The sequence below is a fragment of the Oryzias melastigma genome, linkage group LG17, assembly GCF_002922805.2.
Source record: "Oryzias melastigma strain HK-1 linkage group LG17, ASM292280v2, whole genome shotgun sequence".
Taxonomy (NCBI): Eukaryota; Metazoa; Chordata; class Actinopteri; order Beloniformes; family Adrianichthyidae; genus Oryzias; species Oryzias melastigma.
Genome location: NC_050528.1, coordinates 6,353,862 through 6,381,362, shown reverse-complemented (window position 1 = coordinate 6,381,362; position 27,501 = coordinate 6,353,862). Strand labels below are relative to the sequence as shown.

Here is a 27,501-nt window from a genome sequence, read left to right as displayed (position 1 = left end):
ATTACCTTTAAGCTGGTCCTGATTTGACCCCTGAAGGCCTTTGCCTTAACCTTGACAGTGTATGGGTTTGTTAGAATCCAAAGTTTTTGTCAACACAAAACATTAATTTAGAATTGTATTTACAACTTCTACAACTTTTAATGACTCAAAGTACATTTGTTGTGTTTTAAGTCCTGGAAATGTGATATAGATTGTTGTGGGTTACTTGAATTTCTCTTTTTTTAACTCTATAATACATCTTTTTATTAAAAAAAAACTAAAGATACATTTTAAACTGAGCACATTATTTTATTTAATTTATTATTCCATGCTTGTTTTTGTCTTCTTTTGTAGTTTTGAGGGTTTTCTCTGTAAAATATGTGACCATCCGATCAAACTGATTCACTTTATATGTTGTTTTTTTAATTCTTAGCATGTTTTCTTTCTCTTGTAAACAGTCTACTGGACAGCACTAACCATCAAGATGAGGAGCACAGTCTCATCGCCCGCTATGCTGCTAGACTGGCTTCTGATGCTGCAGTAAGATATACAAGATATTTATTACTTTCATGTATCAGAGCATCTTTTCAACACTCGCCGCTGCTCCAGTTTTCAACTCTTTAGCTGTCGAATTCATTTTTCTGGTCCAGATGGATGACTTCGCTGCTTTACTGCCTCCTGTTCACATGCGTTGTTTGAAAAAAGGCTTGTGGATGACATCACCTGAAATGAAAAAGCAGCTCATGTGTTTTGCTCGGCTTCACCATCAGGCTCAGCAGCAGAGGGTCCCCATGGAACTCCCCTGCTCTCTGGATGTTAACAAACAGCAGAAGCAGCTCATCGCCGAGCTGGAGAGCAAGAACAGGTACGGGATGACCGCCTTTCTATAGACTCATGAGTGAACGGTTAGTTTTATTACCGTTTAGCTTAAAACAAGAGATTGGTATTGATTTTTTTGATCATCCATCAACCAGAAGTTGGTCTTATGAAGACATACAAGATATTTCTTTCATTTTAGACATTTACCAATAGGGATTGTTAATTAAGTGGAGAGAGTGTTATAATCCAATACAATTATGTTTGAATTAGGACCGTGAATGCTGACGCATTAACAAATTACAATTAACGCGTTAATATTTATTACATCAAACCTCTCAGAGCAGCAGTCTTTCTTTCCCTAAGCGGTGCAGCCATCCACAGTGTGCATTAAAACACTTCATTGGGTCCTTTTCCCACTTATACCATAGATATTTAAAACATAAATAAATATTCAGTCTGTTTTTAGTACTTTAATCTTGTTATTTTTTTGGTTAAGATCGCTTTTTCACAAAAAGCGGACTATTTGATCCATGTTCTGGCGCCTTGTCATGTCATGTAAATTTCATTTTGTGATTATTCACAGATAATAAGTGGTCGACAAATACTGTAAATTAAAAAAAATTAATCGCAGTTAATCGCGATTAATTTTTCCCCAGTTTGCGATTAATAAGTACATTTTTTAATTGATTCCCAGTCCTAGTTTGAATGTTTTTACATATTAAATTAAAATGATATGTTTTTAAAAACAGTCATTTATACTTTCATTTAGAACAAAAGATGAGAATCCACATGACAGATAAAAGCACAAAGATTTAGAAATAAATTACTAGTAGTATTTTTCACTTTAAACAATGTGACACTCAAAACGTTTTTCTGTCAACTTTCTGGTTTATTTCAGCATCTTACAACAAATCCTGAAAATGTTCTCCACAGTTTAGCTGACTACAGTCCTGGTAGATCAATTACAAGAAGATGATAAATAAGATAATAAAGACTCACATTCCTTTATAGTGTTTCCAACAGACATTTTTTTACAAACATTTTCCTTCAGTGAAAATACAAAAAAAGAAAACTTTTACTCTTTAAATAAACATTTTCAGCATGTATTCCAGTATTATATTAATTATCAGGCATATTTTTTTTAAGGAAGTTGGAAAATATCAGGTTTTCACCAGATATTATTCACACTCTAAGTTCAAAGCGGCTGATAAGAAAACTCTGATGACCCAGCATTCTAGCAGCTTTTAAACGCATCATTTACACACGAATCTTGGAGGCGGGAAAAGATTCTCACAGGAGAATTGTATCAGATGATTTGTGCATACTTTTTAAATATTTGTGTGTGTAGTTAGTTTTAAGCTGTTGTAATTTAAAGTTGTGCGTGTGGAAATTGTATTTTGTCATTTTTGTACATGTGAGTACACAAAGTTAAACACAAAGAGTTATAAATCAAGAATTACTGATACACAAATCACGTTTATTTTTATTCCATACTCCTTACAGACAGTTGTATGACATCACATAATTGATCACGTAATTGTCATAATATTTTATTAATAGTTTTTCTTCTTTCTGTCCCCTTTTGTTTTTTGTTTTCATCATGTTTGAGTTTACAACTCAAGTTTGTCTTGTATGTTTTTCCTTTTATTGAATAAAACGAAATGAAATTTAAATAATAGAAAAATACATAATATTATTTTTAGTTTTATATTCACTATATTTTTTATTATTCACATCAATTTTCTAGAACTTTACTGGACTTCAGACTCGTTTTTGGAAACACTTGGTACTTTTATTTTGAAAATGAGAACCGCCACAAACACTTATTTTGAAGATTTATTTAGTTTCCGTGACAGTGGAGCCAAATGTTTGTATAGTTAACTTAAAATTCAACATTTTTCTTCAATTTCAGAATAATTACACTTCTTGAAGTGTATTTGCTGCCCATTAAAAATCACAAATCTTCGATCTTGAACGTCACAAATATTTGTACTTGAATTTTTAGGAACTATTTACCCCAAAATGTAAAATATAGAGATCTCTGTAAATTTCCTTTACATATAATAAAGATAAGTAACAACGCTGTAAACACAAAATTAAAATCAGGAATGTGAAGTAGTTATACATCAAAGAATTTACTCATTTTAGTTTTGACAAAACAGTTTTCAACAAAAAGCCACAACATTAGTAATGTTAGTTTATTATATAGTTAAGCATCTTAACCCTAGAACACTTTTACTATAAAAAGTTACACCATCACTTTTGATGGATCATTTTTCCCTTATATAATACACCCAATAAAAAGTATTTCTCACAAAAAATAATTCAAAATATGACAACACGTGATGATTTAGAGTAGTTATTTTTATTTTTAATTGTATTTTATGTAACAAAATGGAAAATAAATACATAGGAAGATCCTAAAAACAGGCTTGAAAATGGCAAAAAAATTAGTAATTTGAGAATAAAAAATAAATAAATAAATAAATGATAATATTGGGGATTTGATCTTTGGTCCACCCATTCCTGGGACATGTGAGACTTTACTCAGGGACCCATGACACTCAGAAAAATGCAACACATTGAGATTCATGTGAACACTTTTCAGGTGAAAATCACCTGGCGATAGTTCTCTGGGGTTAAATACAAAAAAACTTTTTGTTTTTCCGAGTTAAGCTCCAATCTGCTGCCCCATCTATTCAGGTTTTGGGCGTCCTAACTCCATAATTTATGACCAAACCATTTGGGCCATAAAGTATGGGACCACACTCCTGAACAGCTGATAATAAAGTAGATAAATGATGTCGCTTTTTTGTAATCTCATCTCAGTTAATGACTTAGGTAGACTGGAATGTTTCTGCTGCCTCCTGGTGTCCATAAAGGAGTACAGCACTCATTTTATTAGATGTTGGAGAGGTGGTGTAAAGTCCAAACTTTATGTTTGTGTTAAATAAGTGTTTGTTGTGATTACAGAGAAATTCTGCAGGAAATTCAGCGTCTGCGCATTCAGCACGAGGAGGCGTCCCAGCCGCCCCCCGATAAGGGTCAGCAGAACCCCACCTTGCTCGCCGAGCTTCGACTTCTCAGGTGATTTTTGTCCTCCTTGATTCAATGAGCGCCGTAATGACAGACAGTTGTGCTGCGGCGGCTGAAAAAGACACGGGCGCTCTACGTGCTCGTCCAGATGGGAGCTGTTTTTTTAATTTTTCTGTTGCCACTTACATGATGTTATGTTTTCATCACGACTTGTTTCCTCTGTTAGGCAACGCAAAGATGAGCTTGAACAAAGAATGTCTACTCTGCAGGAGAGTCGCAGGGAACTCATGGTACAGCTGGAGCAGCTAATGATGCTTCTCAAGGTACGGCGGATGCGTCTTTCATCTATGTGGGGGCCCAACGCGCTCCAGCTTGCATTACTTTGGGGATATCTTAAAGAGGACAACCCTCCTCGATTTTCACGTTGTCACTTCTGGACCTCATGATCATTATGTGACAACCAGATGATGAATCTTCCATGTATTCCAGTCTCACCCAGCTGTGGGCAATCTCTCCAGCTGCAGCACAGCCAAACGTTGCACTTTGCAGCAGTAATTATGCAACTTTCACGTCAGACTGCACACGTCTTTTTAGACACAATTTGCATATTTAGTTTGACGAACATTAAAAATAAAGCGCGGCACGCTTCAGCCATTTCGTCACGATAAAGTACCGGTTATTTACCAGTTGTTTGTCGGCAAATATTTTGCATCATCAATTTTTCCATTTAGCTGTTGTGTCTGGAAAGTTCAGTTCCCAGCCTTGTTGTCCTATTTTTGACAACAGATATGATCAATGATGCGTAACTAAACACTGTCAGCTCTGTTTATGTGTTTCGTTTGTAAAAAGTGAATAAAATCATGTAATACAGTAAAAAAAAATATATATATAAATTAGCTTCTGTGCAGTTTCCTCATTTGTTACAGTTCATCTAATCAATTAAGAAAAAATTGAAAGTCCCACTCAGATCTTCGGATCTACTTTCAAAATGATCTTTTAATTAGGATTTATGTTTTTAAGGACATAGTTTCTGCAGAGCGACAGTAGTTCTTAAGAAATTTACCTAAGAGTTTTGGGCGGGACTGACACCACCAACCATTACTAGGAGTGGGGGAAATAATCGATCATTAGATGCATCGATTATAATCCATAAATGATTCTGAATTGTTTTATGAAAAATGTATATGATTTAAATTAAAAGTACGAGCAGAAATAAACGTTTCACTTGGACACAAACATGGCTGACCTTTCATATCACGTCATACGACCAGCCGGACTTCCGTGTTGACGGCCTATTGGCTTTGAATAAAATTCTTGCGGTGTGTGAGTTCTGTCAGACCAAAATTATGTCAGGGGCGGAGCTATTCAGCTCAGCTCCAAAAGCCACGCCCCCTCAGAGGAGATTTCTGTCAACACCAAGCCCAGCCACACCATCAGCCGGCCGATTCCCACGCCCATCCACTCAACACCAATCCCCAAACTTTTTTTTGTCTGCTCCTGATTCACAAAGTTCTCCATCATCAGAAAAAAAACACAAGAAAACACATTTTCCCTCTTTTCTTGAAAGGAAACTACAGACGTTTTCAGTTTCAGATGAGAAAACAGGAGATCCCAAAGCCCAGTTAACGGCACACCACATTGGTGGTAGTGGGGAGGATGTGAATCTAATTATCCTTTAAAGAATCAATGCTAATCCATTTAACTTGTAAGCCGAATCCTCACACTTGTCTTTAGGAAGAATACTGATCAGACTGTCGTTTCATGAGCCATACAACATTGTTTTTCAGCTGGAAGAAGAGCGGAGACAAGCTGTAAGTGCGTCAGCCGTGCTCTGGATGCATGTTTGTGCTTTTAACGCCTGGAATTCAAATTCCACCTGATTGTTTGTCTTTTTTTAAGTCTGATGTTTGGAGATATTAACTATTTTTGGCCTATAGCAAAGACTTGATTCTCTAACAAAATGATTGTTATTTTTATCTCACAATGCACAAATATGTTTGTGTACTAACTTGAAAAGATTCACACATGTTGCTGTAAGGCAGGGGTGTCGAGGGGTGGCAAGGGGCCAAAATCCAAAACACACCTTATGTCGCGGGCCGAACAGGATAAACATTTGTTGAACACGATAAAACAACATTTTTAAAACTTTAAAACCATAACTTTTTAACATAATTATGAACTAGAAATTTGGCATTACCTGTGATAATGCTAGTGTGAATGCTATAAGCTAAATGTGGCTGCTGGAGATGCTGAAATTAATAGCTAAAAACGCTGAGGCTAATAGCTGAAAATGCTAAAGTTGATAGGTGAAATGCTGAAGCTGATAGCAAACTAAAATATTAGCTAAATGCCAAATTTGCCTTAAAAAAACCCAAAAAAAGCCTAAATTAGCTAAAACAGCTAGCATGTAGCTGAAATGTCAGCTAAACTCCAAAACAGCCTAAAAGAAACTAAAACAAAAAAGCATAAGTTAGCCAAAATAGCTAGCATGTAGCTGAAATTTTATCCAAACTATAAAACAGCCTAAAAAAACTTCAAAACAGCCTAAATTAGCCAAAACAGCTAGCATGTCACTGAAATAATAGCTGGCCAAAACAGCCTAAAAAAAGCCTAAGTTAGCCAAAACAGCTAGCATGTTGCTGAAATTTTAGCAAAACTCCAAAATAGCCTAAAAAAATCTTAGTAAATGCCAAAATAGTCAAAAAATCTACAATTTTTAAAACTTTAAAACCATATTTTTAACATAATCATGAATAATAAAAAGGCAGGAATATTATTTCAGAACAAACCAACTTAAACCTTAAATAACTTTCAATATTTCACTCTCCATAAAATTATATTTTGTCAAAATTATAGAAGTAAGAAATAAGCTAACAAGATAACATCGTGCCATTAATAACAGTAAAATAAAATGATCTAGAGGGCCGGATAGAATTACCTAGGGGCCCAGATCCGGCCCCAGGCCTTCTCTTTGACATATGTGCTGTAAGACGTTTGCTGTTTTATCAGGTCCTTTACTGCTACAGTCTTACTATGAGTCCGGAGATTTTTGCTAAAAATGTGTTAAAAATCTCCTCTGTGTCGTCCAGACTCAGGGTCCCGGCTCTCCACGCTCCTCACCCAGCCACACCATCAGCCGGCCGATTCCCACGCCCATCCACTCGGACTCTGCAGGCACCACCCCAACTCACACACCTCAGGACTCGCTCATGGGCGTGGGCGGGGACGTTCAGGAGGCCTTCGCTCAAGGTAACACGCCGTCAAAAGCAGCTTCGTTTGATGGCACATCAGAGTCCCGTTTATTTATGTATTTATGTCAATGTTAGGTCCAAGAAGAAACCTGCGAAACGATCTGCTCCTCGCTGCTGACTCCATTACCAACACTATGTCATCGCTAGTTAAAGAGCTCAATTCAGGTTTGAGGAATCGAGAGGAAAAGTGTCTTCTGGTTTTGTTGACATCCTCTTGTAATCTTCTTTTATTTTGTCTCAAGAAGGTGGAAGTGAGACGGAGAGCACTGTGGACTCAGACTTTGGGCGTTGTGACCTTCTAGCTACAACCTCTTCAGATCCTTTCTTTTCTTTTAAACCCAGGTATTTCAGAGTTATAAGATTTCTATACCTGAGATCAGGGGTGTCAAACTCAACTCCGAACAAAAAAAGACTTATTTAACACTCTAAAACTAAATTTTCATTTATTTTAAAAAATTGTGAACTAGATATTTGGCATTAGCTGCGAAAATGCCAGTGTGTATGCTGTAAGTTGAATTTGGCTGCTGAAGATGCTAGTGCTGATAGCTGAAAATGCTGAAAAATGCAAAAATATTACCTAAATGCCAAATTTGCCTAAAACACTAAAAAAACATAGGTTAACCAAAACAGCTAGCATTTAGCTTAAAAAATAGCTGAACTTAAAAATAGCATAAAAAACTGAAAAAAACTAAATTAGCTAAAACAGCTAGCGTGTAAATATTAGCTAAACTCCAAAACAGCCTAAAAGCAAAACAAAACCAAAAAGTCTAAATTAGCCAAAACAGCTAGCATGTATCGGGAATATTAGCTATACTCCCAAACAGCCTAAAAAAGACAAAAAAAGCCTAAATTAGCCTAAACATCTAGCGGGAATATTAGCTATACTCCAAAACAGCCAAAAAAAAAAAGTCAAAATTAGCCAAAACAGCTAGCATGTAGCTTAAAAAATAGCTAAACTTAAAAATAGCATAAAACAATAATTTAAAAAAAGCTTGAATTAGTTAAAACACATAGCTTGTAGCTGAAATATTAGCTAAACTCAAAAATACTTTAAACAATCTAAGTAAATGCCAAAATAGTAAAAAAAAAAAGCTAACAGAATGCCAATTTTTCGAACTTTAAAACTGTAACTTTTAACATAAATATGAATAATATGAAGATGTAAATATTATTCCAGAATAAATTAACTTAAGCCTTTAATAATTTGTAATATTTTACTCTCCATAAAAATATATTTTGTCAAAATATACATGTTAGAAATGAGCGAAAGATAACATTGGGTTATTAATAACAATAAAATAAAGTAAAATGATCCAGAGGGCCGGATTCGGCCCCCGGTCCTTGACTTAGATATATGCGCCTTAGATTACGAGTTGGTTATTTCCTGAAGTTTTACTGTGGAATATTTCCACAGTTCAGGGACTTTTAAGTACTTGTAAAAGTTAGTGGCGTGGATCTTGTTTGTAGTCACAGCTTCTTGTTTTGCATCAGACCTGCGAGCGCTGCAGATGAGGAAGGCTTCGAGAACAATCTGGAGCGGCAGCTGGAGGAAGAGCTCAGCTTGGAAGAGCTGGTGAAGCACAGACAGGAAGCAGGCAAAACCTGCATGGTGAGTTAGTTCTTCATATAAAAAAGTCATCATTAAAAGCTTGTGCTGAGTTTCTGTGTGTGAATCTTCCAGGTGACGCTGCAGCAGTGACTGTGGTGGTCCAGGTAAATGGTGAGTTCCTGCAGAAAAAGAAAAAGTGCTTAAAACTCAGTTTTTGTCTACTTTTGAATTTACCTCTGTATTTTCAATTTGAAATACTGGTTGCTTGCTCATTTGGAATTTTAAATTTTAAATAGCACAACCTCTTCTATGTGACACTACCTTTATTTTGACATTTTTCCATGTTATATTTACACACTAGACATGCAATCATGAAAAAACAGAAAATTACATCTGGAAAAAAGTGATTCATTTTGATGTGGAAACTCCAAAAAATGTTTAAATAACCGTTTTTACAACATAGACTGAACGTTTTAGGTGTAATTTCATTAAAAAAAACACAAGACCAAATTTTGTCAACAAATTAATCAGCATGTTTTTGAATGAAAATAAAAAATAAAAAAATCCAGGCAAAATTTGCAGATTTCTGTTAATAGAGGAACATAACAGGCTTCACAGCTCCATGATATGAGCTTTCTTATGCGGCTGTACTTCAGTCTGTCTGTGTGGATTCAGCTTACAGGCAGCCCAAAAAATAAGAATTTCTCTCCTAAGCGCACTGCTGTCAGTGTCACATTTTTCCTGGAATTCTGTTTTGGTTTTTTTTCTCTCTCTCTCATAGGTTTTAATAACAACAAATAAATACCATATTATCCCTTTAATTCAATAAAATGTCATTCAGAGAATATTTAAATATATTTAAGTCTATATTAGAGAGAGTTTTATCATGTTGATCTCACAGCTGGCCGGCAGGACGCCTAAGGGCATTCATCGGTTCCAGAAAGTTAAAAATATTAAATAATTATCACAATAATATTTATGATAATAACCAAAAATAAAACTACAAAGTTTATGTACCATCAACTCTGTTGTTGTGTATAAAGGTTTCAACGTCCAAAGTTAAATTTGCCTGTTAAAGATGCAAGTGCTGATAACTAAAGATGCTGAAATTGTTAGCTGAAATCACTGAAGCTATTAGCTGAAAACGCTAAAGCTAATAGCTAGCTAAAATATTTGCTAAATGCCAAATTAGCCTAAAGAACTAAAAAAAAAGGCCTAAATTAGTGAAAAACAGCTAGCATGTAGCTTAAATGTTAGCAATTCCTAAACAGCCTGAAAAGCAAAACAAAAATTCTAAATATAATCAAACATGATTTCTAAATTCCTGAGCAGGAATACTGAATTGTAGCTAATTATGAACTAGATATATACCGTTACCTGAGATAATGCTAGTGTGAATGCTGTAAGTTGAATTTGGCTGCTGAAGATCCTAGTGCTGATAGCTGAGGATGCTGAAATTGATAGCTGAAAACGCTGAAAGTTATAGCTGAAAAAGTTAAAATAGAAAATATTAGCTAAATGCCAAATCAGCCTAAAAAAATATTTAAAAAAAGCCTAAATTAGCCAAACCAGCTAGCATGTAAATATTAGCGAAACTTCAAAATAGCCTAAAAGACTAAAAAACAAAGTTTAAATTAGCCAAAACAGCTAGCATGTAGCCGAAATATTAGCTAAACTCCAAAACATCCTAAAAAAAATAAAATAAAATAACAAAAAGCCAAAATTAGCCTGAACAGCTAGCGTGTAATTATTAGCTAAACTCGAAAACAGCCTAAAAAATTAAAAATAAAAAAAGCCTAAATCAGCCAAAACAGCTAGCATGTAATTATTTGCAAAACTCCAAAACAGCCTAAAAAACTAAAAAAAAAAAACAGAAACTAAATTACCCAAAACAGCTAGCATGTAGCCGAAATATTAGCTAAACTCCAAAAACAGCCCTGAAAACAAAACAAAAAAGCCTAAATAAAATCAAACATTATGATTTCTATATTAGCAGGAACACTGAATTATGTCTGTACCTGGTTTGTGTCTTCACAGGTGAGCAATATCAAAAGCAACAACAGTCGAAGACACTGGAGGAGAAGACACTAGGCCGACAGAACCCGTCACTGAGTGGATATTTTATGTTTCGCTAAATCCAACTACATTTGTGTAAAGAGATATATTTTTAACCAAGCACATATTTAAGGTAAAACTGTGAGCTGATGTAAAGAGATTAAATTACTGAGCTGTCTATTATACCACAGGTGCCATAAAAACACATGATTTGGTGGAAATATAACTTAATTTTTGCCTTTTTTTATTGAGTTGAAACACTGTTGGAAAAGGTGGTCAAATGTATTCAAATTCTTGTTTTTCGAACACATTCGATTTGTTTGTTGCCACCTGATTTCATAAAAAAACCTCAGATTAATTTTGAGCTGAAGTGCTAAATTGTACATTTTCAAATGCTTTGTATGTGATAGACGAACAAATTACATGCTTTGTCGTGTTCTTGCTTTTAAGTAGCTTTTATATGTTTTTTATTTTTCATTTGTTGGTATATTTTGGTAATGTCAATCTGATGTATCATTTGTAGGAATAATGCACACTGCCTTAGCCGACTGCTCTCACGTCAGTCCATCCCACTTGTTAATGCAGCATGTAGCCAACAATAATAAAAACACACCTGCAGAAAATGCAGGCGGTGTTTGGAAGAAGTTATGAAGGAGGTTTGCAAATATGTACAGGTTGATGATTAGATCTAGGCTACTATCTGGGTGTATTTTAAAAGTAATAAAGCATCCAGAGGCGTATGAATCTCTTAGATTTTTACATTGTCAAGGGAATTAAAGTGTTTCCTGTCAATGGTTTAGAAAATAAAAAGCAATCATAATTTTTCATTATCATACAGATATGTTACTACAACCCAAACATTGTTGACGCTTTGTGTGAGTGTGTATAAAATTTTGGGGAAAGTTGCAAACCAATTGAAAATCATAAATGTGTAAAACAAAGATATATATCTACTTTTTTTTTTTTTTGAGTAAGTACATGCCAGTGATTTTTTGCATGGTGGTGAAGCATAATAAAAGTGACACAATATCCAACTTTTTTTTTACCTATGAACTTTTTTTCCAAAGTGTGTGCTTGAGTTGGCTCGATTCGGCAGTGCACATTTATTATCTGTCATAAATGCACTGTCGACTGCCCTCAACCTGTTGTCAATAATTCATCACAGAGAACCGCCATCTGAGGCAACATAAAAGCAGCCATCTGGCACTGAAACTTGCAGTCGTGAATGAGTTTTAATTAGGTTTTGGTTCCTGACTTACACTATAGTAAAAAGAAAAAACGGATTCTATTAGTCTTCTTGTAAGTATGTCTATATATCTTTTTAATTAACTAAAGTTGAATATACTTATAATCACAAAAGTCAATATCAGATTTTTTAATGATGGCTACTACATATTTAAATGAACTTAGTACACTATTTAATCTTTTTTTTCAGTGTAAAGAATAAAAATAGGTAAAAAGCAAATAAAAGTGAAAATGAAGGTGAGTAATGACTGCCTCCTGCTGTTATACCTGAATCAGCGCACCTGTTTTAATTGTAACCTTCCATCCTTTTTTCACTTTATGCACGTTCATTGAAATTTTATTTATGGATTTTGCACAAATGTAAAGAAATTGTCATTTTATTATAGTTAGATCAGGAGTTCGCTTTTTTTTTTTTTTTTACATATGAGCCAAAAAGGCTTCTAAATTTTGACAAAAGTAGATAAGGGGTGTGTGTTTGGTAATCCAGATCTAAAAAAAAAATAGCATGGAATCTGATTTTGATTGAAAATTAATATCAAAACAGAATATTTTGGATTTTTAATTAAAAAAATCATGGCTTTTATTCTCATTTCAATGGGTTGATGTCCCTCAGGGACAATTGTGAACTTAGAGAAATGCTCCGTTTGTATATGTTTCAATGATCGGACAATAGACTGTCAAACTTGGAAACGTCAGGAAAACAACAAATCTTTCAACACAACATGAATCCGTTTGATTTTCTGCACCTAAACAAAGTTATGTAGTCCACAATCTATGAAAATACACAAAAATTACAGGGAAAATAAATTATTATTAAAAAGTATTAGCATAATTTATTCCAGATTCCGGCCGTAGTTGGCCCATCCCTGAGTCAGACCAGACTTTTCCAAACTTAAATCATAAAGACTTGTCTGAAAATGTTAAGTTTTATAAAAAGCAATAATTGAAAAAAATAAATGCATACTTAATACTTAAAATACAATACTTAAAAGTTACATTTAAAATTAATGAAAATATTTTTCTAATAAGAGATCAAATAAATCAGCTGAAAGATGAGTAATAAGTCAGTTAACTCATGTAGCTAATAATCTTTTTTTTGTAAATTATTTTTTTAAGCAAATAAAAGTAAAAAAAATATATATTTGTTAACATAATATGGAATTTGTAGTGTTTTTAGTGATTTTTTTATCTTGCTTTATTACACCAGAGTAAAGTATATGGACTTCCAGTGAAAAACTACATGCTGTTTTGAATGATCAACGCATCAAAGGGTGATTGGTTAGCTGAAAACACGATGTCAGTGGTGGACCAATCAGCTAAGAGATTGATCCTCTGCTCTCCAATCAGAGGCCAGACGGTTTTCCATAGTCCTACGAGAATGGGCGTTTGAGGGTGGGGTGACTCAGCCGGAAAACAGATTTTTTTAATTTAAGAAACACATCGTAACCTGAGGATAGGAGTTATCTGGTAAGTCAAATGTGTTTTTCTGAAAACGGTAAACCTGCAAATGAAGTCTATTTAAAGAAACCGGACACCTGGGTTCGGTTTCGTGGACTGCTGCTGGTGGAGTCATATGTTGCCTGTCACAGTTTTGACAGCGTGTCAAGGCAGAATTAGCATTCTGGAACTTGGCGGGTATGTGATTAAAAACGTACTACTGCCACTAAAAATGTTGTTTAGTTTGATAAAAGAGGGTTTCCCGGTTGTTTGATCGCGTTATCGCTTTGTTTTCGTGCTCCAAATCCTCCGTTTATCACACCAAAAACGAGTTAGCTTCATTCACGAGACAGCTTGTAGCTAGCCGCTCCGTTACACGGCTGGTTCGGGGAGCGGGGCTGGCCGGAGTTTCTTCACCTCAGCAACGGGTTTGCGGGAACAACTTTCACTAAAATACTGAGGGGGCTTAAACGGATCAGTGGCGCGTCCAGAGAATTTTAGCTGGGGGGCCACAGAGTGATTCTAGGGGAGTCTCATTTACAGTCAATGGAGGAGCCATTGCTGGGAGAAGTTCATGGAAGAAGAACTAGTCAAATGTGTCTCATATACTAGAAGCTGTTTTCTTACTTTAACTAGTGCTTCAACAAATGATTATTTTAATAGTCGACTTGTCACCGATTGTTTTTTTCAGATTAGTCGACTTATCAGGTAATATGCAAAGTGGATGTAAATCACACATCTTAACCATTATTAGCTGTAAACTAAATAAAAACTAGATATATAGCATTACCTGCGATAAAACTAGTGTGAATGCTGAATTTTGAAGCTGAAGATGCCAGTACTAATAGCCAAAGATGCTGAAATTAATGGCTATAAACGCTGAAGTTGATAGCTGAAATCCCTGAAACTAATAGCTGAAAATGCTCAAGCTGATAGCCAGCAAAAATGTTGGTTAATTGACAAATTAGCCTAAAAATAACGAAAAAAGCCTAAATTAGCCAAAACAGCTAGCTAGCATGTAGCTGAAATATTAGCTAAACTCCAAAATACCCTAAAAAAAGCCAAAATTAGCCGAAATTTAGGCTTTAAAATAGCTAGCATAAAGCTGTAATATTAGCTAAACTCCAAAATTGTCTTTAAAAAACCGATAAAAGCCTAAATTAGCCAAAATAGTTAGTATGTAGCTGAAATATTAGCTAAACTCCAAAACAGCCTAAAAAAACAAAAAAAAGGATAAATTAGCCAAAATGTAGGCTTTAAAAATAGCTAACATTCGGCTGTAATATTAGCTAAACTCCAAAATAGTCTAAAAAAACAAAAAAAAGGATAAATTAGCCAAAATTTAGGCTTTAAAAATAGCTAACATTCGGCTGTAATATTAGCTAAACTCCAAAATAGTCTAAAAAAAATTCTAAAATATTAAATTAGCCAAAATAGCATGCATGCAGCACAAATATTAGCTGAACTCCAAAATCACTTTAAAAAAGGCTTTAAAAATAGCTAGTATGTAGCTGAAATATTAGCTAAACTCTAAAATAGCCCAAAATTTGTAATAAATGCCAAAATAGTCCAAAAAGCTAGTATAATGCCATTATAACTTTCAACTTCACTACACTCTGACTCCAAATAATATAAAATAACAACTAATCGACTATTAAATTAGTTGTCAACTATTTTAATAGTCGATCAGTGGACTAATTGTAGCAGCCCTACTTTAAACAGATAAAAACAAACCAAAACAAGTTAAAAATATCCCTTTTATCTTTCATTCTTTGAATTTTAGTTAAAGATCTACTTTGGAACAAAAGAGCTCGACAGGCCTTACATAATAGTTTGATTCAATCAGGATTGTGTGTGCACAATGGCTTCAGTTCTGTCAAACACATTGACTGTATGAGAAAACTGGACTGACCGGGGGTGATGTCACCCATAAGAAATGCCATACCTCCAGAAAATGAAGCCAATTTAGTAGTTGCTATTTTTCCTCAATACAGACATCGCCATATTGGAACCAGACGACAGGGATTGGTCCAATTCGGTCTGAGTCTCCATGGCAACAACTGTTGCCAATTAGGAAAAAGCTTGTTGGAAGTCCACACCCCTACCACTGACAGTGGCTCGGAAGAATCTGTCAATCAATTGGGGGTCTACAGGCTCCACTTGTTTTTACTGACACATCTGATTGGTTAAGTATAACTTGGGGTAAAAAAGATAAAATATTTAGTATTAGCAAAAACACGTAAAAAAAATTATCGGAGCAAGAATGGTTATTCTGACAAATATAATGACTGAGTTCTATTATTTTTCTGTAGAAGTCTACTGAGTTTTGGCTTCTTGTAGCCAGCAGGTACTTCCTATTTGGAACACAAGATGGGAGGGATTGCTCAGTCCAGTTCTTTTATACAGTCACACAAACTAGGCTCCGCCTTTATCACACAAGGCATTAGCTGTCTTTGTGAGGAGGACCTGGTGGCAGACAAGATGGCGGCTGAAAATCATTACCCAGAAACGGAAATTGACAAACATCATTAGCCGAAAGCGAAATTTAAACACAATTTTAAAGTTGTTGCCAGTTTTATTAAAACATTTTAATGGTAATTTATGACTAAGTGTTCAGGATTAGCTTAAATGGCTCCGCCTCAGTCACACAAGGCGTGCGCATTGACTGTATACGAGAACTGGATTGAGGGATCCCTCACTCGTCATGTTGCAAACAGGAAGTACTGCTGTCTCCAAGAGGCCAAAACCCCATAGACTTTGATGGAGAAATAACGGCTATTAGTCAGTCATAATTTAAAAAAAAAAAAACATTCTTGCTCTGCTACCATTTTCTTGCTAAAACTTTTTTTTTCATTATATATTATATATTATGCTGTAGCGCAAATTATTCAATCAGGTGCCTTAATAAAAGCACATGGTGCCTGCTGGCCTCCACGTCAAATGCTCAAAACATTTGATTGACAGATTCTCTCAGGCCTGCTGTTAGTGGTAGGGGTGGGGACTTCCAACAAGCTCACTCCCGATTGGTGACAGCTGTTGTCATAGAAACGTCAACTCGGACCAAATCACTGCTTACTATCGTCTCCTGTTGGAGATGGAAATGGCGACTGAATTGGGTTCATTTCACTGGAGTTTGAAGTAAGACATTTTCTTGGGATGATGTCACACTCATTCAGTCCAGTTCTCTTATACAGTCAATGGGCAGGCTCCGCCTCTTTCACATAAGTTGGGCTTCACTTCTGTCACATCTGAACACAAAAGCTGCCTCTGCCTGTGTGAGTTTTTAATCTTTCTTTTATAATAGCTCATAAAAAGTATTTTATTTGACTTTTCAAGAAATCAAGTTTAGAAAGATAAAACAAAGTTTATTTTTAATTCTAATTTTCATTTTACTTGGATAAGAATGATTTTTTTTTTAACTTTTAAGAGCCTTTCACACATTTGCAATTTATCCTGTTATTATTTACCAAAAAAAAAAGAAATATTTTGGAATAAACAAACATTAACCTGTATTGTCAAATCAAGTGCTTTAGTAAGATTTCATTTTTTTTTTTTTTTTTAATAAATGTGTCTTTGAGAAGTCAATTTTAATACTGGTATTTTCATCAATAAATTCTCTATCATTGTCAATTTTAATTATTAACTATGATAAAAAGTTGTTATAATTAAACAAATTAATTTTAGAAATTTACTATGAAAATTAAATCAACATTTAACAGTAATCAGATTTTCTTAAAATCTGAAACGATGTGTGACCCAGTGCTCTATAAACTTATTTTAATACCTTTTAAATCTTTCTTTCTTTCTGTGTTCAATCACGGTTTACAGATACTACTTTAATTCTTCTGCTCTACCTGGAACCCTCTGCTCTCAGTTATTAAGTGCAAGGTCAAGTTTTCCCTCAACAACCAAAAGTGCCAGACAAAGCTTCTTCATGCAGCCTTAATGAGGATTTCCTGACAGGTTACTCAAAGGTTTAATGGTTTTGGTAGGAAACAATCTTCGGGTTTCACCTTGAGAAGATGTTATCCCGCTCTATCTGAACTCTCTGCAAGCACGCCCTTATTGATAAGGTGCAGCAAAGACTTGATTTACATGTATATCATGCATGAATTGGTCTTCAAATATGTTATCTTTTGTTAATGCAGTTATTGGGTTGTAATAAGACCTGATGATGTTTATTTTAGCATTTCTGTGGATATTTTTTTTTTTTTTGCATCTATGGACGTAAACAATTGATCTGCCGTCGTATACATGTTGTTGATAATTGTGTTTCAGTCATCGGCTGACAGGCTTTTTAGCATCAGTGAATTTTTAATGCATCTTTTAATGGCAGGTCAAGGTTAGACATAATGCATCGATACATACATGTTCAGTGGAGATGCAATCTTTGCAGACATGTCTGCTTTAAAAAATTTTTTTTTTTTTCTTATGCGCCCAGGAATCTTCTCTACATCAAGTAAGCATAATGCACAAAGAAAGGATAGTACCCAAAGCTCTTTTTTCTGTATCCATTGATCATTTATTTTTAAACCACATCATGCATATAGCCCCTCTGTGTTGACAGTTAAGGCCCTTCAGATTGGAAAGTGTTTAGCTGATGGAATAGACGTCCTGTTGCTCGGTATGAAGTTGTGGCTTCCCACACAAAGCATCAGTTTCTTTACACTTTCACTGAACTGGACTTTTTTTTTTTGCTGCTAAACACAAAGCAAACCTTTGTGTTCAAACTCACACTTGCCACTCTCAAAGGGCCTTTTAGTAGAACATATAGCATTCTTCTGGTTCTCTTTGGTGATTCAACCGGTTGCTGGTTGTGCTTTTTGTGTGGATTCATAGTAATGTGTGTGTTTATGGGATGGATTGCTGGAGATGAACATTTCTTAGAGAACCAGAACAACCTAGTGCTGCCCCATAATTTATTTTATTTAATTTTTTTAAGGAAACTGGCTCTTTAAGCTTTTCGTTTCCATTTTTTGCTTCAAATATCACAAAACTAAAGGAACCCTCTGTGGCTCGTTAACTCATTTTCCCATCAAGGGATTTGGAAACAAATGACTACAATTACAGTCCCAGTTTTTACTGTTTGTCATTAGTGGAATTTGTGATAGAATTAATTTAAAGGACCTCTTTGATGACAAGACTTGATATTAATCATCGTGATTACAATATGGTCCTTCACCCACCTTGTGGGCCGAGGTCATAATTAAACAATAAAAGCTAAACTGTAATATCGAATGTGACCTGAAGGGGGTGCTAGAGTTTTGTGTGAAAAGTCTGCTGCTGAATTTGACTCAAACACAGTGATTATAAATATATATATAAAGTAATTGATAGATATTGATGAGGCCAATATGATTTATTAACTAGATATGTGATGATCTGTAATTAGACCTGGAAATGCTGTAAATAAAGCCTAAAAAATTACATGCTGAAGTACAAGTTAACCTTTGCATCTCCTTTATAGGTTTTAAATTGATTAAAGTTAGTGGCTGTTTTTCTTAGATAAACAAAAGACAAAGTCTAGGTTGATGTGACCTTAGATATTACTTATGTTTTTCAATAAAAAAACTACAATCGAGAATGTGCATGAGTTATATCTTATTTGTTATACCTTTATAAGTATTTTTATGGCATTACATAAATGCATTTTTGCGTGATTTTCTTTAAACTACTATTTTCATATTTATCCATAATTATGTTGTAATATATAGTAAAACTATTGACACAATTCAAATAAAATCATATCAACTTTAGTTACTACAGTCTAACTAGTTAATAATATTAGAAAAATAAATCTTAAAGCACTCAAGTCGTATGTGAGTCAAAAAATGTAAAGAAAAAAGCTGAAAATAGGGTACTTTTTACTTCATGTTGTTATGTTGTTTTTCTTTAATAAATTATGTAGATTTTCTAGTTACTTACCATTAATATGTTAAATGTGTAATTATAATTCAAACATTCTTTAAGTGTTTTATTTAAAGCTTGTTTTCGAAATCTACAACCTCTGAATTGCCTAATACTTACATTAACAGTGTACTTTTTGCTAGATATGTGTACAATGCAGTAAAATATTAAATATATAGTTTGCTATATATTACAGATGGTTATTGGGGAATATAACATTAAATAACATCTTGTGAGCAATTTTCTCCATAACAATGAATAATTATGGCTTAATTAGTATTGAAAAAGTAACTATATATTTTTATTTTTTAAATAAAGATCACTGAAAGTGTGAGTTTGGGGTTATTTATTTAAATATCATTAAAATATTTATTTTGCTGACAGATAAAGTTAAAGTTAAGCCGGTGACTGAAGCTTGAGGTGGAATAAACATCATGATAATTCAGATCAACACTTTAAAAGGAAAATAGGAAAGTAAAAATGTTTTAAAAAGCTATATTTCTACATAAATCTCTAATATAATTGTGGTTTTAGTTTAATTTATTCAGCAGAACAAGAATATAATGAGCTAAAAATAGAATCTAAAGAATAAAAAAGGATGGATGATGGGATCCAAACGTGCACTGAAATAACCCACCACGAGGACCAGCAGCAGCCAGCCCAGCGGTCACGTGGTCCAGGGTGCAGCAACGTCATCGGTAGAGATTTGTGAGGAATAAGCGGACAGCGGCAAAGATCCCTGGAGGTGCGGCATTTCTTTGTATTTGCATCGTTTCTGTTGTCTTTTTTCCTCCCTCCACGCCCGCAGAGAACAGACTATCTGTTCGACATTTTTAAAAGACCCAAATGCCCGGTCCCACCCAAGCCCTTTCCCCAAATGGAGAGAATAACAACGGCATCGTCCCGGACAACGGATCCAACATCATTCCTTACAGGAAAAATACAGTGCGGGGAGAGCGGGCCTACAGGTAAATCAGTAAAAACGTAGTTTTAGTGGTGAATCCCAAACCGCTAAGATACGTCTGGCATCGTGGCCGCTCCTCCTCGACGTCTTTAGGCTCGCGGCGGTCCGCTATTTTCCCTCGCGGCTGTCTGCTTCCCACAGTCGCATCATGCTAGCTCGCACGAGCCCGACCCTTTTGCAGCTTTCGGGTTAGCTTCACCATCCCGCCATGCCGATTAACCTACAAACCCCCCGCTGGAGATGAAGTCTGTGGGGTGAATTTCTGTCGGGGGGTGGGTCGCAGCTTGTCAAATGACAGCAGCGCAGAACCTGCTGCTGCTGCTAGAACATTCCCACCGTGACGGAGTCTGCAGCAAACCGAGTGTTCACCCTGACACCGAGACACGGGATTCAAATGTGTCTAAACACGTGAAACCCGCTCCACGAGCTGGATTTCCTCTGGATTTAGGAGTTAGCCCGGCGGCGGTGCTAGCTGGCCGTCCCTGCCAGGCCAACAAAGCATGCTAACAGCAGAGCACACATCCGCTTTGTTGACATGAGATGGGCCGGCCCAGTTTCCGTCCTTCCCAGAGAATCCATCTCCGCTGCGGGGATGCTATGAACCCAGCTCATTACTGAGTAATGCATGCATGAGGAGGGATGGATAGCTTTTATTTTTCATTTTCTCAGATGTATTGTCCACATTTTTTAAACTTATATTATATAAGTTATATAACTTATATATTATATTATTTTATTATTATGAAAACTCATTCATGTAACAATGTTGGAGAACACAGCCATTAATCTGTTTTAGTGCACTTTCTCTGTGTCATGCTGGTTAAAAATTAGCTATTTTGACATGAGAACAAATCCTAAAGCTCTTTAGAAGCTTTTATTATTTTCTTTATTTAATGTTTGGGATGTAACGAGTATCCAAGTACTCAAATATTCGCCATCAACTTTAAAAAAAATTCAACTTCGAATATGTGCGACGTTCATAGTAGCTTAGTAAAAAAAAAAAAAAATTCGGGAAAAACTATTTTTTTCTTCTGAAATGCAAAATAATTTAGTTTTTTAAGTTGATAAACTAAAAAATAAGCTGAATGCGCAGTGCTACTATTACCGGAAGTAAACAAATCTTCAAAATAAAGTATCGGCGAAGCTTCCTATTTTCAAAATAAAACTAGCGATTTTTTTTTGTGTAGATGAAAAAAATATATAAGTTCTCTAAAGTCAACCAGAAAGTTGACAGAAAAAAAACTTGTTTTAAGTGACAAACTCCATTTCTTTCTCTCTAATTCTTTGTGTCTTTATCAGTTTTGTTGATTCTGATCTCCTGTTCTAAATCTAAGTTTAAATAACGGTAATTTACTGCATATAATTTTAATTTAATACATCCAGTAAAAAGACACAGCGACCGTACAAACATATGTTAAAAAATAAGAATCGTGCTTTGATCTGTGATTATTTGTTTCTCGATTTTTGTTGCACTTTTTCATGGATATGTTGCACTATTTTCCATACAGGAATGATCTTTAAGAACAGGACTGTTGAACTCTTCTCTAAGAATCCATTAAATTAGACTCAAATTGTAAAGCCATCTTTTGGCTCAACAACACCCTCAATATTTATTCTAGTGTTTTTTATCTATTATTTATTTTTTACTGTTATGATCATGTCGAGAATGAGGCCTTTGGTCACAAAAAAAGTATTGAATTATATTAAAAAGTGGCATAAAGGATCAAAGTTGAAGTTTGGATATGAGTGGATGATACACTCAGAAGCCCCAAATGTTTTTGTTGTGCAACCCATGTAGAACAGAGCATTTTGTTTGTTAGCAGACTGTTATCTGTTCTAATTGGATAGAAGATAAGCTGTTATCCTCCATCCTCTGGACCTTTGTTTTTTGACTGGCTGTCTGTTGGTAAAAAAAGGAAACTTTAAATATTCAGCTCTCTTTTAAAAAAAAAGAAAAACCCTCATGAATTGTAGAAGTACATCATAAATGTGTGTTTTTTCTTTTAATTCATTGGTTCTTTAGGATTTTGAAGCAGTTTAATTGGCTGCTGGTGAATCAGTGTAAAACTATAAATCCATAAATGTGTGATATTCTTTGCTTCTTTCTGTTGTTTGCTGCCACACAGTTAACACCATAGTATTAAGAATTGTTCTTAAGATTTTTTATCTAATTTAAAGTAATGTTTTTGTTAAATTTGAACCACAATATATATATATATATATATATATATATATATATATATATATATATATATTTGACCTAATTCTGGTATTTGAACATTTAAAAGCTTTTGCAATTTTCGAGCCTTTTGGCCGCTTTGAAACATCTTAAAAGTGCATATTAGCAAACCTAAAATCTATCATTTATTAACTTTATTTTTTATCTACTTTGCTGTTCTTCAAAAAAAAAAAGGTAGTTTGTCTCTGAAATCTTCCTTTTTTCTGTTGTACATTTGTTTTTAGGAAATTGAGATGGGGAAGAGGAATTAGGACATTTGTGTTGCGTTCAGTGCCTTTTTTATTGACTGTTGTGTTTCTGTTGCAGTTGGGGGATGGCGGTCAACGTATATTCTACCTCAATAACCCAGGAGACTATGAGCAGGCATGATATCATTGCCTGGGTTAATGATATTCTCTGCCTGAACTACACAAAAGTGGAGCAGCTGTCTTCAGGTAGGAACACACTAAAATATATATTTTTATTTTTCCTATCTTTGTTGCAGATTTCAGCTGTTTTGGAATGTAAAGCAGCACATTTCTGAGAAAACATCTTTGTTTTTAAAGTATGAAGCATTTAAAAACTAGTTTTCTGCGTAAGCTGGAAGTTGGAGCAACCTGTAAAAACAAGCTCACCTTTCCCTCGGCTGATAGTTTACTATAAATAAACCAGTAGCGTCCCGTGTTCTCCTGCTGTGACCAAGTAATCCAATTTCAATCAGTCGCTGTCCACACACATGAACACACCAGCAGAGCTCACTTTACAGCAAAGGATAATTGTTTGATCGCTCATGTTCTCTCCCCTTTTTTCAATAAATTGTTTTAACTTTTTACAGAAATAGAATCTAGATGAGCAACTCAGAGATTGTAAATACATATATGTGCATAAGCAGTTTTTTTGTGAAGTTGTTGTCACTGCAGGACAGGATTTCTGATGAGATTCTTTGTTTTCAGGAGCTGCCTATTGTCAGTTCATGGACCTGCTCTTTCCCGGCTGCATCAGTCTTAAGAAGGTCAAGTTTCAAGCTAAACTGGAGCACGAATACATTCACAATTTCAAACTATTGCAAGCGTCTTTTAAGCGGATGAATGTGGACAAGGTGGGGGGTCTTCTTTTGCTTTAGTCTATAAACTGATTTCCACTTTTTCATTTTTCATCACCCCTTTATTTGTTGTGTTTTTTTTCTTCAGATTATTCCTGTGGAGAAACTGGTTAAAGGCAGATTTCAAGACAATCTTGATTTCATTCAGTGGTTTAAGAAATTCTTCGATGCCAATTATGATGGTAAAGAGTATGACCCGATTGCAGCCAGACAGGGTCAGGACGCCATTCCTCCCCCTGATCCCGGCGAGCAGATCTTCAATTTGCCAAAGAAGTCTCATCATGCAGCCAGCTCCCCCACTGCAGGTAAAGTTCAGCTGCATTTAGGGCTGCCACGATTAGTTGTCTGATTGACTATTAAAATACTCGATGAGTAATTTAATAGTCGATTAGTTGTTACTTTATATTATATGGAGTCAGAGTGTAGTACAGTTGAAAGTTATAATGGTATTCTGCTAGCTTTTTGGCCAATTTGACATTTATTAAGATCTTTTAGGCTGACATTTCAGCTACATGCTAGCTGTTTTGGCTAATTTAGGATTTTTTTCAGTTTTTGCTAGGCTAAATTGGAGTTTAGCAAATATTTCACCCGCATTCTAGCTATTAGGCTAATTTAGGCTTTTTCCGTTTTTTGGATAACCTGGAGTTTAGCTAATCTTTCAGCTAAATGCTAGTTATTTTGGCTAACTTAGGTGTTTTTTTAGACTGTTTTAGAGTTTAGCTAATATTTTATCTACATGCTAAATGTCATGGTTAATTTAGACTTTTTTCTGTTTTTTAAGGCAAACTTGAAATTTAGCCAATCCTTCAGCTACATGTTGGCTATTTTGGTTAATTTTGGTGTTTTTTAAGGCTTTTTTAGAGTTTAGCAAATATTTCGGCTACATGCTAGCTCTTTTGGCTAACTTAGGTTTTTTTTTTTAGTGTTTTAGGGTGTTTTGGAATTTAGCTAATATTTTAGCAGCATGCTACCTGTTTTGGCTCATTTAAACTTTTTCAGTTTTTTATTCTAACTTGGAGTTTAGCTAATCTTTCAGCTAAATTCTAGCTGTTTTTTGCTAACTTGGATGTTTTTTAGGCTGTTTTAGGCTGTAGAGTTTTGCTAATATTTTAGCTACATGCTAGCTAATTTTGTTAATTTAGTAATTTTTTAGTCTATTTTAGAGTTAAGCTAATAATTCAGTGACATTCTAGCTAATTTAGTTTTTTTTCAGAGTTTTAAGTGAACTCGGAGTTTAGCTAATCTTTTGCCTAATTAAGCTTTTTTCAGTTTTTTTAGGCTAACTTCGAGTTTAGCTAATCTTTCAGCTACATGCTAGCTGTTTTGGCTGATTTAGGCAATTTATTAGTTTTAGTTTTTTAGGCTATATTTTGGTTTAACAAATTTTTTAGCTGCATGCTATCTTTTTCTTCTAACTTAGGATTTTTCTGGTTTTTTGGCTAATTTTGAGTTTAGCTAATCTTTCAGCTACATGTTGGCTATTTTGGTTAATTTTTTGTGGGTTTTTTTAGGCTATTTTAGAGTATAGCTAATATTTCAGCTACATGCTAGCTGTTTTGGCTAACTTAGTTTTTTTTAAGTGTTTTAGGGTGTTTTGGAATTTAGCTAATATTTCAGCAGCATGCTACCTGTTTTGGCTCATTTAAACTTTTTCAGTTTTTTATTCTAACTTGGAGTTTAGCTAATCTTTCAGCTAAATTCTAACTGTTTTTGCTAACTTGGATGTTTTTTTAGGCTGTTTTAGAGTTTTGCTAATATTTTAGCTACATGCTAGCTAATTTTGTTGATTTAGTAATTTTTTTAGTTTATTTTAGAGTTAAGCTAATATTTCAGTGACATTCTAGCTAATTTAGTTTTTTTTCAGAGTTTTAAGTGAACTTGGAGTTTAGCTAATCTTTCAGCTACATGGTAGCTGTTTTGGCTGATTTAGGCAATTTTTTAGTTTTAGTTTTTTTAGGCTATATTTTGGTTTAGCAATTTTTTTAGCTGCATGCTAGCTTTTTCTTCTAACTTAGGATTTTTCTGCTTTTTTGGGCTAATTTGGAGTTTAGCTAATCTTTCAGTGACATGCTAGCTAATTTAAAATGTCTTCATTTTTTTTAAGCTATTTTGGATTTTAGCTAGTATTTCAGCTATATGCTGGCTGTTTTGGCTAACTTTTGATTTTTTTTCAGTTTTTTTAGGCTAATTTGGCATTTAGCTAATATTTTCACTAGCTATCAGCTTCAGCGTTTTCAGCTATTGGCTTTAGTGATTTCTGCTATCAAATCCAATATTTTAGCTATCAATTTCAGCATTTTAAGCTATCAACACTAGCATCTTCAGCGGCTAAATTCATCTTACAGCATTCATCGCAGGTAATGCTATAAATCTAGTTTTTAGTTAGTTTAAAGCTAGTGATGGTTAAGATGTGTGCTTAGTTGACTATTCGGGAAAAAATAATCGGTGATTAGTCAACTATTAAAATATTTTTTTGTGGCAGCACTTTCTGCATTTTTCAAAAGGAGATTTTATTTGGCAACTCCTGGATTTGATGTTCATATTTTCCTGTGGTCTGATTGTCTCTTTCTACCTTGCAGGAGCCTCCAGGTTTAGCTCTACAACCCCCAAATCTACAACACCAACATCCAGACCCTCATCAGCCAAAAAGATTCCTGTAGCTGGATCAACTCCCGCCAAAGGAGAGAAGGAACTGGAAGCACAAGTCGCACATCTCACTGAGCAGGTCTGCTTCTTTTCATCCTCTCGTCTCAGCTTCCAGGATGGTCTGTGGTCTCCATCAAACTGCACTGACTGTCTTGTAAAACTTGATTATAGTTGTAGAGAATGAAAGTGCAGATCTGTAAATGCTGGTCATGAGTAAGCAGCTTGATGTGGCTGGAATTGGTATTTTTAGCTTTTGGTGCTGTAGGAGTGGAGGGAGGAGCACACATGCTGATTACATCTTGTGATTTAATCTGAAAGAGATCAGTCACTGCTAAATTGTGGCTGGGGAGAGTGTAACCCGACAGCGTAAGCATAAGTGTGAGGATGACTCTGGTGATGAAGGGGACAGTTGGAAAGCAGAGGACCAAGAGTGCTGTGTGACTTTTAGGGAGTCTGGGAGGAAAGTAGTTGTGAGGAATGAAGATCAGGAGATTCAATGGTGGAATGAAGACATTCAGGGGTTAACTAAGAAAAGGAAGGATCACTGAAAAGACTGGAGAGCTGATGGATGCAGCAGAAGGTGGAGTTGGTAAAGGCCAAACAAAGGATGGACGAGGACTCGTATGACAGGTTTGACACAAAAGAGGGAGAGGTGGATCTACACAGGTGGGGCAGAGGAACAGATGGAAAAGGTTCTAAAAGTCTGATGGAGAGATGGAAAGAGAACTTTGAAGAAAATAGAAAGCAAAGAAGAGGTTGATGTTGCGGAGCAGAGCACATCACACACCGATCAAACATGAAATAAGCGATTGTGGTCATTCTAGCGCTCAAAGTCACTTCTTGCCAGCTGCCTCTTCAACAGATGGATGATAAGTGCGCACAGGTAGACATGCTTTACACATGCGCTACTGAGCCTGTATCTCAAAAGTTCCATGTCACGCGACTCTGACGTTCAGCACAGCAGCCTCTTCAAATGAAAATATAAGATCGATAATCGATATTTTGGCACACCCCTAGTGGAAACTACAGAGGAATGAAGCTGATGAAGTTATGGGAAAAGCTGAGGTAATTTGTGAACTACATTACAGTTTCATTCAGAAAAACAGAACCACAGATGCCATATTTGCTTTGAGGATGTTTCTGGAGAACAGAAAAAGATCAGATGGAGTTGCATCGTGTTTTTGTGTCAATGACGGAGTACAGAAAGAGGAGCTGTGGTCTGTGTGAGGAAACCTGGAGTGAAGAAGTTGTTCAGGACATGTTTGAGGGTCAAAGATCAGCTTTGAGCTCCTG

The 27,501-nt window shown here is 35.1% G+C and overlaps 2 protein-coding genes across 4 annotated transcripts in view; both read left to right on the top strand.

The window, feature by feature from the left end:
- The window catches only part of dtna (dystrobrevin, alpha), a gene marked incomplete in the record, with an annotated part of 24,666 nt that extends 12,761 nt beyond the window's left edge, over positions 1-11,905 (top strand). Inside the window, 11 exon segments of the mRNA XM_036216400.1 lie at positions 438-519; positions 750-844; positions 3,772-3,885; positions 4,061-4,157; positions 5,622-5,645; positions 6,924-7,083; positions 7,161-7,250; positions 7,331-7,427; positions 8,577-8,694; positions 8,767-8,805; positions 10,672-11,905. Of these exon segments, the coding sequence (XP_036072293.1) occupies positions 438-519; positions 750-844; positions 3,772-3,885; positions 4,061-4,157; positions 5,622-5,645; positions 6,924-7,083; positions 7,161-7,250; positions 7,331-7,427; positions 8,577-8,694; positions 8,767-8,784 (895 nt within the window).
- A 1,367-nt stretch (positions 11,906-13,272) lies between these two features.
- Positions 13,273-27,501, top strand: part of mapre2 (microtubule-associated protein, RP/EB family, member 2) — an 18,973-nt gene continuing 4,744 nt past the window's right edge. The window contains exons 1-5 of one of the 3 annotated variants that reach the window (XM_024273993.2): positions 13,273-13,401; positions 22,788-22,915; positions 23,414-23,559; positions 23,651-23,867; positions 26,142-26,287. In XM_024273993.2, the coding sequence (XP_024129761.1) occupies positions 22,795-22,915; positions 23,414-23,559; positions 23,651-23,867; positions 26,142-26,287 (630 nt within the window). In that variant the 5' untranslated portion in view covers positions 13,273-13,401; positions 22,788-22,794. Of the gene's footprint in view, positions 13,402-19,942; positions 20,247-22,787; positions 22,916-23,413; positions 23,560-23,650; positions 23,868-26,141; positions 26,288-27,501 lie in introns of those variants that run through there. The other 2 variants (XM_024273994.2, XM_024273992.2) reach the window with 2 other exon arrangements.